This window comes from Conger conger, chromosome 1, assembly GCF_963514075.1.
Source record: "Conger conger chromosome 1, fConCon1.1, whole genome shotgun sequence".
Classification (NCBI taxonomy): Eukaryota; Metazoa; Chordata; class Actinopteri; order Anguilliformes; family Congridae; genus Conger; species Conger conger.
Window position 1 is genome coordinate 58,584,753 of NC_083760.1, and position 10,274 is coordinate 58,595,026.

Sequence of the window (10,274 nt, forward strand, 5' to 3'; positions counted from 1 at the left end):
ATCACATGATATTTTACTCTGTCACACACCAGGTTAAGACCATTTTTGTGGATTGTGGGCTGTATCAGTCAGTCATCAGTCATCTTTTGGTGGATTGTCGGCTCTGTCAGTCATCTATTAAGAGATTGATAGACTGTAGTTCTTGATTTATGCCTCTGCAGTCTGTAGTTTTCAGTGTTATATTAATTGTATGACAAACGTTGTCAGCTGTTATTGTTATCTTGCAATAAAAATGTGTCTTGGTAACTATTGTAATAATTTGGTATAGCATGTTTGACAGCGACATGAGAAAAAGCCTTGTGTGGTGGATATGCCCCACCTGGTGGTAAGGTTTGTGATTGCTAAAGAAGTACTTAACAACAAAAACAACATGGTTCAATTCTAGCTTGCTTAGCTGGGGGGTATATCACGAAGCAGGGTTACTGAGTTAGCTGGATAAGTTCAGTAAGTAAAACCCAGCACAGCTGTTTTTATTTTAGTGACTAAAATTTAGTCTATATTCCAGTTTTGGAAGGGTTCCTTGTTTTACTCTGTGAACTTATCTTGCTAACTCTGTTTTGTGATATCCCCCTGGAGATTAAATCTCATGTTTAAACCTCTAGACCCCAACACTTTATTACAATTGAAACAGCTATCCAAATCTGAGAAGTATTTAGTATTCTAGTTGGAATGCAGTTATGTGGTCTATGTGTTTAAACCTGAGGTCAAGATTCCAGCTAAGTACACTGCAATTGACCCAATGTCTTAAACAATACCTATTTCAGACCCTAATAGTGCACAGAGGGAATGATACGCTGCATCACACCACCTCAGGTCTGTATTGAGAAAGGACAAATAAAAGGCTGTAAAATGACGTCGGAAAGCCCCGAATGAGTGTGTGAATTCTGCCCTTCCCCCTTCACAGTCAGCTGACTCGGCATGTCTTCACTATCTGTGTCACGTGACCGAGAGAACCACAAGGAAGTGTTTAGCGCAGGCTCTGTACTGTGTTGCCGTTGGGTCTGTGTCTAAACAAAAGACGCTAAAACAAGAAAAGGCATAAGGATTCATATTGATAGACAGAGGTAGTCTCTTTTTTATTATCTTCTTGTCTTTAATGTAATTTGAAAAGTGTGTAAATATGGGAGAGTATGTCACCAGACAGCCTTTTCAAAACTGAGTTTATATTTTAAAACTGCAGTACTGTGCAAAAATTTTAGGAACCCTACATTTTTAAAAATAAAAAAGTAAAAATAATTAATTTAATAAAATAACATATGAAACAATCTACCAGCTGATTTTCTTACCGGACAGTTTACCTAAGTGAATTGGTGCAGTTTTAAAGGCAAAGGTCACAACAGATATAGATTTTTTGTTATTTATTTACTGCTCTCTTAATAGTATTTTTTAATATTTAGAAACCTTTCCTGTCATTATTTTTACATGTGCCTGACTTTTGCACAGTAATGTATATGGTGTTGCAGTGGACTTGAGTAGAAGGCTGTTGTCTGATATTTATTTCTTTTGTGAAGTACAGTTTACAACCTTCTTGAAAACAGCATGTGACAAGACTTTGTTCTGTTGTTCAGGAATTGTTGCGTAATATTTTCATTTAGTCACTCAGCAGGTTTTCGGTTGACATCTTTAGTGTGCCATCTAATACAAAGACATGCAGGTTAGGCTACTTTGGGGGGCCTGAACAGGGTGGTGGTGCAAAGCAGCATGTGTGTTCAGTGAACTTACCCTGTATAAATAAAGGCTAATATATAAAATAAATAAATAATGCCTTAATGTTCTCCTCCAGAAATGGACCCATCACTGGCCATTTTTGCACTGGCACTGTCCTCGGCCACCCTCGCTTTGGACAATGGTTTGATGAGGACTCCTCCTATGGGCTGGTTGGCTTGGGAGCGCTTTCGCTGTGACATCGACTGCAAGCATGACCCCACTAACTGTATCAGGTGTGGGGACAGAGGGGGTGGTGAAAGACCGGTGCTCTCCTGGGGGTCTGAGAGACGGAATGGAGTGTTAACAGCTCTGTGTCACCTTTAACCCCCTACAGTGAATGGCTGTTCAGAGACATGGCAGACAGACTGGCGGAGGATGGGTGGAGGGAGCTGGGATATGTCTACATAAACATTGATGACTGCTGGTCCTCCAAGCAACGTGACAAAGATGGACGGCTACAGCCTGACCCAGACAGGTCTGTTCAGTCTGTTATTATTATTATTATTATTATTATTATTATTATTAGTAGTAGTAGTAGTAGTAGTAGTAGTAGTAGTAGAGGTAGTAGTAGTAGTATATTTTGTTGTTGCTATTGTTGTTTTTCTCATAGTAAGGTAGTTGGAGTAGTAGTAGTGGTAGCAGCAGCAGCAGTAGTATTATTGAAAACTCATATTCTTTTAATTCAGTTTCTTCCAATCAAGGGTGGTTTTTAAAATACAGCAAATGGTGGTCACGTCAATACTTTACAGCAGCATCAATGAGGAACAACCAGTTAGGAACAAATACAATAGTTTACTGCACCATCAATGAAGAACAGACAGCTTAGAAACATACTGACAGATTGATCTGCAGTTGTCACTCTTCTGTTATTGAATCAGTTGTCGCTGGTATGCTAATGGTTAAGAGCTTTCTGCAAACATGCAGGGATATCCTGCTGAGGTGTGATTTGCCCAGACATTAGGCTCCATTCTCTTCAAATCTATTCAGCATTTATGACATCCTCCAGGATGCTCAGCAAATTGTACGCCCAAGATTCCATACATTGTTCAAACATGTCAGGCACCAAAATGTGAAGGAATGTTACATACTGGTTTGGATATTTTCTTTTCATTAAAAAGAATCTGTCAGTAAATGAAGGCCAGTGACTTTAATATAGCTGATCTAGACTTTTTGTCAAATATCTTTAATTTTCTAGAACGTTGCCAAATTGCAGATCTAACACAGACCACATTCATTGGCCCAAGATACTGCTGCATTGTTTAGCTTGATAAATGCAAATAAAATTGTTGGAAAAATTATCTTCTTAATAATAATAATAATAACAATAATACATAGAGTGTATTATGCGGCTTTCATTTAAATTCAAATCTCAAGGTGCTAAACTCTTTACAGTACTGTAGTTAACTAATTAATATAAGTAACAACTAATTAATCACTAATGAATAGCCTGTTAATTAATAGTCTTAAAAACACCACACAGCTATCCAGGCCAAAAAAATACAAAATTATTTAGGAATCACTGTGTCAGTCTCTCCACAGTCTTGCTCTGTTTTTATGCTGATTATTTGTGCCTCTTTGTTAATGGTGTGTGTTCCCTCCTCCTGTTTCCCAGGTTTCCTAGTGGAATCCCCAGTCTGGCACGTTACGTTCATGACCGTGGTCTAAAGCTGGGTATCTATGGTGATCTGGGCACGTACACCTGCGGTGGCTACCCAGGGACCACGCTGGACAAAGTCACCATAGACGCTCAGACCTTCGCTGACTGGGGCGTTGACATGCTGAAGCTGGACGGCTGTTACTCCAACGCCACGGTGCAGGAAGAGGGTGAGGAGCAGAGGACAGGGGGCGAAGAGGGAGAGTGAGTGCAGAGGCAGAGAAGAAGAGTGAGGAAGCAGAGGGGAAGAGAGCGCATAGGGGATAGAAGGATAAGGAGGAGGATGGTGAGGGAGCTGGGATTAAGGACAAAACAAAGAGAGAGAGACTAGGTGTGAAATGGGGTCATTAGGGAAACTGAACCTGTGGCATCAATTAAAGTAGAGATGTGTGTGTGTGTGTGTGCGCGCGCACATGGGCCCGTGTGTGTGCGTGTGCATGTTTGTGTGTGTGTGTGTGTGTGCATGTTTTTGTGTGTGTGTGTGAGTGTGTGTGTGTGTTTGTGTGTGTGTGCCTCATAGGGTATCCTCTGATGTGGAAGGCTCTGAATGCCACTGGACGTCCCATTGCCTACTCCTGCAGTTGGCCAGCTTACGAGGGTGGACTCCCTCCCAAAGTAAGTCACACTGATCTGAAAACAGCCATCCTCTCCATTCCCGCCCCTGTATCATAGCCCTGTGTGTGATTGGCAGCTCTGCACGGAGATATGTGAAGTTATTAAGGCGGGATTTGGCTGGTTTGCTGTCATGCATTGGGATGTGATTGGTTCAAAACATATAGTTCAAGGTCTACAATAAATAATTATATAAATAATTTTGCCTCCCTATTTTATTAATGCTCATTGACCTTTGAATTGAATAAACCATTCAATAAAATAAAATAATTGTGATCATGAAATGTGTTCGCAGGCTGACTCTATTTCTCTGCATGTCTGTCATGTATATTCCAGGTGAACTACAAACAGTTGGGAGAGATCTGTAACTTGTGGCGTAACTATGACGATATTCAAGATTCATGGGATAGTCTGCTCGGTATTGTGGACTGGTTCTCAACCAATCAGGATGTGCTGCAGCCTGCTGCTGGCCCTGGGCAATGGAATGACCCGGACATGGTATGCCATTCTGTCTACATTCTGTCATATGTTTCTGTTTACATTCCGTCTACATTCTGTCATACATTCTGTCTACATTCTGTCATAAATTCTGTCTACATTCTGTCTACATTCTGTCTACATTCTGTCATAAATTCTGTCATAAATTCTGTCTACATTCTGTCATGTTTCTGTCTACATTCTGTCATGCATTTCCGTCTACATTGTCATAAATTCTGTCTACATTCTGTCATACACTCTGTCTACGTTACATTACATTACATTACTGGCATTTAGCAGACGCTCTTATCCAGAGCGACGTACAGTTGACTAGACTAAGCAGGAGACAATCCTCCCCTGGAGCAATGCAGGGTTAAGGGCCTTGCTCAAGGGCCCAACGGCTGTGCGGATCTTATTGTGGCTACACTGGGATTAGAACCACCGACCTTGCGTGTCCCAGTCATTTACCTTAACCACTACACTACAGGCCGCCCTTTCTGTCATACACTCTGTCTACATTCTGTCTTTATGCCTGCCCTGGTGTAAAATCCAGCAATGACCATCTTGAAACTACCAGCTGTTTCAAAACAAAGCTTGGGCAGGTCAAACCATATTGAGTAGGGAGTTGGTCTGAACTGGTCATCCAGCTAAACCATTTCAAACTGGGGGCTGGTCTGAACTGGTCAACCAGCTACCAGCTGTTTCAAAACCTAGCTTAAGCTGTTTTTTTCAGCAGGGTAGCCCTCCTGTCCTTTCCATATTTTTTCTATTCATTTGTCTGTGCTCCCCATGACTCCTGTTAATTTTATTGTCTAACACTCTGAGTCAATGTGTGTATACGTATACGTGTGAGTGTGTGTGCCTGTGTGTCAGGCTGTCATGTGTGTCTATGTGTGTGAGTTGTGTACAGCAGCTATGTGTATTTGCGAGTGTACTGCACGTGTGTGAGTGTCTGGCTTTTCTGTGCATCCTGTGGTTTGTGCATGTGTGCTGTTAGTGTGTTAGTATGTGAGTAGGTTGTTTTTTTTTCCTCCGTAGTTGATTATTGGAAACTTTGGTCTCAGTCTGGACCAGTCACGTTCTCAGATGGCTCTCTGGGCAATCATGGCAGCACCTCTTTTCATGTCAAATGATCTTCGAACCCTGAAAAATGACGCCCGGGCCATTCTACAGAACGAAGTCCTCATTGACATCAACCAAGACCCCTTGGGTATCCAAGGGAAATGCCTGCTGAAGGTACTTTCCATTTATCAAACTGTATACTGCACTGGGAGATAAATCAAAAGGCAGTTATCTAATCAGTTATTTAAGCCCTGACTACATCATCTGGATACATACGGGAATAGATAAATTGGCAGACTATTGCCCCAAGCAGTTTTATATTCTTATACGATAAGAAAAAAAAAACTGTGTAACTGGGCCAAATTATGTAATATTTGAAAAACTGCCAGTAAATGTAACCATAAGAATGATCATACGTGCTTGATAAAATATAATCGACATCCAATGACGAAGACATACTTGAAATACTTAGCAAATCTCTCTTCCCCCCCCTTCCCCGTCTCTCAGGAGAAAACTGGCATTGAGGTGTTCTGGAGGCCTCTCTCTGACTCAGCCAGTGCGCTGGTGTTCTTCAGCCGTCGAACTGACATGCCCTATCCCTACCAGAATGTTCTCAGCAAGCTGGGATATGAAGACGGCAACTATAAGGTTTCCCCAAACGCACTCATTTCTCTTTCTTTCTATTAGTATTTTTCTATTATTTACCTGCTTACAGATGCTCCGTATCCAGTGCAACTTACACAATGTCAATTTTTAGTTACTGGAGCAATTCAGGTCAATTACCTTGCTCAAGGGTATGATGTCATTAGCCCCACTTCAGATATCAATTTGCAACCTTTTGAGTTACAAGCCCTGTTCCCATGTGCTTTATAATATTCAATTATTCATTTTATTCATGAAATATTCTTGTTGAAAACATTTTGACCTGTAAAAAGGCATGTGAGAAACAGCGGTGAATGAAAAAGAGAATGTGAAAAGAAGGAGGTAAATAGAGAGATGGGTTCCTCTGCTGTCAAGCTGAAATGTATGTTTGGAGCTGTATTTGACAGAATGTGTGGAAGCAGAGATTCTGGTGGAGAATGAGATGGAGGTTCAGACAGGTGTGTAGGCAGTAACAGGCTATTTTTGTCCATAGTTATCATGACGGCTTTAAAACCGGGTTATGCTGCTGTGTTAATCACACTGTCGGCCATTTTGTGTACCTAAAATGCATACTTTGGCAGAGCATTCGCTCAGACTGTAGGAGTAACCAAAGGCCCGCACAGAGGAGAATTACAGGGTGATATATTGGTGGGAGCAGAGCAGGTGGATAGTCTCGGTGAAACTGAAATTGACCTGCTGTATAACTCATAGTCTGTCTGTTTGCTCTTGAGCTGAGCTTCTCTTGTGGTGAGTGACCTAACAAGGGTATAATGGGAGCCTGGATATAGCAGTGCAGTACATTGAGATATATGGAGGATGCTGAGAGATGGGGGCATGAGTAGAAAGTTTTAATTACAGCACATGGATTTAACATTTTCACTGCTGAGTTAGGCACTGGATATAACTTTATTCCAGATGTCTGATTTTAAAGCCATAAGTCCTTTATCATTTGATCTTAGTGCTTTTCTTCCAGTTTATTTTCATGATGCATTTTGAGAACTGTTTTTATATTCTCTGGAAAAATTGGATACCATTCTTTCTCAAATTTGATCTCTCTCTCCCCCTCTTTCTCTCTCTCCCTCTCCCTCTCCCTCTCTCTCTTTATCTCTCTCTATCTCTCCCAGGTGTATGACGTGTTCAGTGGGAAGACTATGCCTGCACTGACCCATGACACATATTTCACAGTCTCCATCAACCCTTCCGGTGTGGTCATGTGGTTGCTGTCTCCCATAAGGCACCGGGGCCAGGCACAGGAAAGTGAGAATCTGAGTTGGTTGGACAACCACATTGAGTAGAGTGCCAGCCCTGTTCCGATCAGTATTTCAGGGCAAAGACCAATCTTTGCCCCCTTCTGCCCTCGGGGACATGTACAGCGAGTCTCTAGTTTTAATCTCAAGAACCATATATTTTACTGTGTTTTTACTGTGCTGAAACCTGCACTACGGCCAGTCAATGAAAATAAAAGAATATTTTTTACAAATATTTTCAGCATGCAACAGGTTCTTGTCATCCAAGAAACTTTATGTCACAAATGTATAAATACTTTTCAGCTAGGTCCCAGGAGGTTATTTTTAGTGCACATTGTAAATAAATGTGTGAAACTTTACCGCCCAGAGATCAGTGCCTTTAGTGTGTTTTTATGAACAAGGAGAGTCTTTTACTGCTGTTATTACATTCCGCGTGCTCCAACGTGGCTCATCCTAACCTTACGTCATGACCACTGGAAGAGGGAAGGCCGATTTAACTAGGTGAGAGGACACAGATACAGTCTGTATCGGTCAGAAAGGGTAACCCAGCTACAATCTAAACAGATGGTAACAAAGGTACAGTCTCAATAGGTGAGTGAGTTCATACTGCTGATCGTATAATCATCTAACCTATTAGGTGGGTATGGATTATAACAGCATGATATAATATGATGATCTACAAGCAAGACTTTGTATTTTATAAACGTACATTTACAATTTATGCACTTGGAAAAAAAAGGTTATTTCCTGAAATACTCAGATGTCATGTGATCCATCTAGCAGATGTCTGGCAGTGCAGATGGCATTCGCTTTCACGTCGTTATCGTTTCTCACTGTTTGTCCTCATACTCTGAGGCAGCAGACGCATGCTATAAAAAGAAGTGTGCGTTACCTCCTTTTGCCACCAGATGGCAGGACAGACCAAAGTCACTGTCATTTCATTGGCAGTCATTTCATTGGACCTGATCTCCCAATGACTGGGTATTTTTTCTTTTTTATATATATCTATATACAGTACAGTATATGTGTATAGTTACAAATCATCAGCTGCAACAGCTTCATTTTCAAAATTGATATCTGCAACAGGATGAAACAACAGACATAGTCAATTTCCAGTCAAAAGGATGATATTTTAAAGCAGCTTTAAGTCTGAAATGTAAAATCAGAGGCAACTGAAAATGCAAATGAGCAGAAGGCTCAGCATGTAGTGTACTGTTCCAACTGCTAATGCCAAGCGGTAGAATTAATATACACCCACGCCTAGGGTATCTTCATTCTTTTTTTCAATGGGACAAAGCAGCTAATTTCAGAAAGGAGATTTAATTTGGGAAAGTGTAGCAGATTTCAGTGAGAGACACAGCAGAGCTTTCATAGCTATGGTGGTCAGCGCACAGAACCACTCCTCTGTCACAAGTGTGTGTGTGTGTGTGTGTGTGTGTACACAAGTTCACACGTGTGTGTGTGTGCACACAAGTTCACAGGTGTGTGTGTGTGTGTGTGTGTGTGTGTGTGTGTGTGTGTGAGCTGGGAACGGACACGTCATAAGTGGCGTGGCAGTCTGATGCAGTGGATAGCACTATTGCATCATAGCAAGAATCCCGGTTAGAATCCGGACTGGGGCCTCTCTGTTTGCTCTTCTGTGTGCACTTTGTCATGTTCTCCCCGTGCCTGTGTGGGTTTCCTACGGGTGCTCCGGTTTCCGCCCACAACCCAAAGACATGCAGGTTAGGCTACTGGGTGGGGTAATTAACAGGGCGTTGCTGTACATGAACATGTGTGCTCAGTCAACCTGCCTTGTATAAATAAAGGTTAAATTAAAAAGGGAAAAAGTGCAGACAGACACAGGGAGGCAGCCTGCAGCTCTACACGCCCTCTCTGTGTACGTGGGAAGTGGGAGCGGAGGAACCCACTGATTCCATTCCAAGCATTCTCGACATCCTCTGCAGCGTGTGTATGCATGCGTGTGCACGTGTGTGTCTGCGTTTTCGTGAGAGGCTTAAGTGTGCGGAAGACGGCATATGATGACTAGATTTCCTCCTCCGACTGTCTGTGTTTTATTTCAGACTTAGAGGCAGCAGATGCCATTCCTTAAAGCCGCAATACTGATGGAACATAGCAACTGCTCGGGAAAACTCAGCCACCCTTTTTCTGTTGGCTAGATTTCTAGAATATTCTGCCCCAGTCTGGCACCACAAAGCATTTTAATGAGCCTGTTCTACCTACAACAGCAGCTTTTCATCCATTGCATTAAATTAACCCTTCTTTATCTATGTTTAATTGTGCATTAATATAATAAATATATGATATATCACATGAAATATGCATTGCACACCAAAATGCTTTTATTGCGTATCATATCATACTGTATCGTTATTGCAGGGAATGCAATGCAAATCTCTGTAATGATCCAGAGACAGCTTCAGCTAATAGGGAGCAAATTAGTGGTGGAGAAAAATGATCTGAACACGTTCTGAACATTGTTGTCATCATCATCGTCATCATTGTTGACTGTCTGCTTGAGAAGAAACAATTCTTCATCAGATCAAAATGTCTCAAAATATGCTGTAGCAGACTGGCCAGTAGTGTTGCAGCATCCATCCATCCATCCATCCATTATCTGAACCCGCTTATCCTGAACAGGATCGCAGGGGGCCTGCATACATTGGGCAGGAATACACCCTGGACAGGTCAGCAGTCCATCGCAGGGCACACACACCATTCGCTCACACACTCATACCTATGGGCAATTTAGACTCTCCAATCAGCCTAACCTGCATGTCTTTGGACTGTGGGAGGAAACCGGAGTACCCGGAGAAAACCCACGCAAACACGGGGGAGAACATGCAAACTCCATACAGAGAGGCCCTCCTTGT

At 42.0% G+C, this 10,274-nt stretch overlaps 1 protein-coding gene across 1 annotated transcript; it reads left to right on the forward strand.

The window, feature by feature from the left end:
* The first annotated feature begins 913 nt into the window (after positions 1–913).
* Positions 914–7,769, forward strand: LOC133135397 (alpha-N-acetylgalactosaminidase-like). The gene is made up of 9 exons (XM_061252375.1): positions 914–1,064; positions 1,784–1,940; positions 2,042–2,182; positions 3,320–3,531; positions 3,882–3,976; positions 4,310–4,471; positions 5,489–5,686; positions 6,020–6,160; positions 7,279–7,769. Exons 2-9 carry the CDS (start codon positions 1,786–1,788, stop codon positions 7,447–7,449), a joined length of 1,275 nt encoding a protein of 424 aa, XP_061108359.1. The 5' UTR covers positions 914–1,064; positions 1,784–1,785; the 3' UTR covers positions 7,450–7,769.
* Positions 7,770–10,274: the final 2,505 nt, after the last annotated feature.

Bases quoted from the DNA above. Each gene is read 5' to 3' on its own strand.
- LOC133135397 (XM_061252375.1), top strand. From the start codon at position 1,786: ATGGACCCATCACTGGCCATTTTTGCACTGGCACTGTCCTCGGCCACC. The intron at 1,941-2,041 runs GTGTGGGGACAG...AACCCCCTACAG, and splicing joins GACCCCACTAACTGTATCAG to TGAATGGCTGTTCAGAGACA. The intron at 4,472-5,488 runs GTATGCCATTCT...TTTCCTCCGTAG, and splicing joins AATGGAATGACCCGGACATG to TTGATTATTGGAAACTTTGG.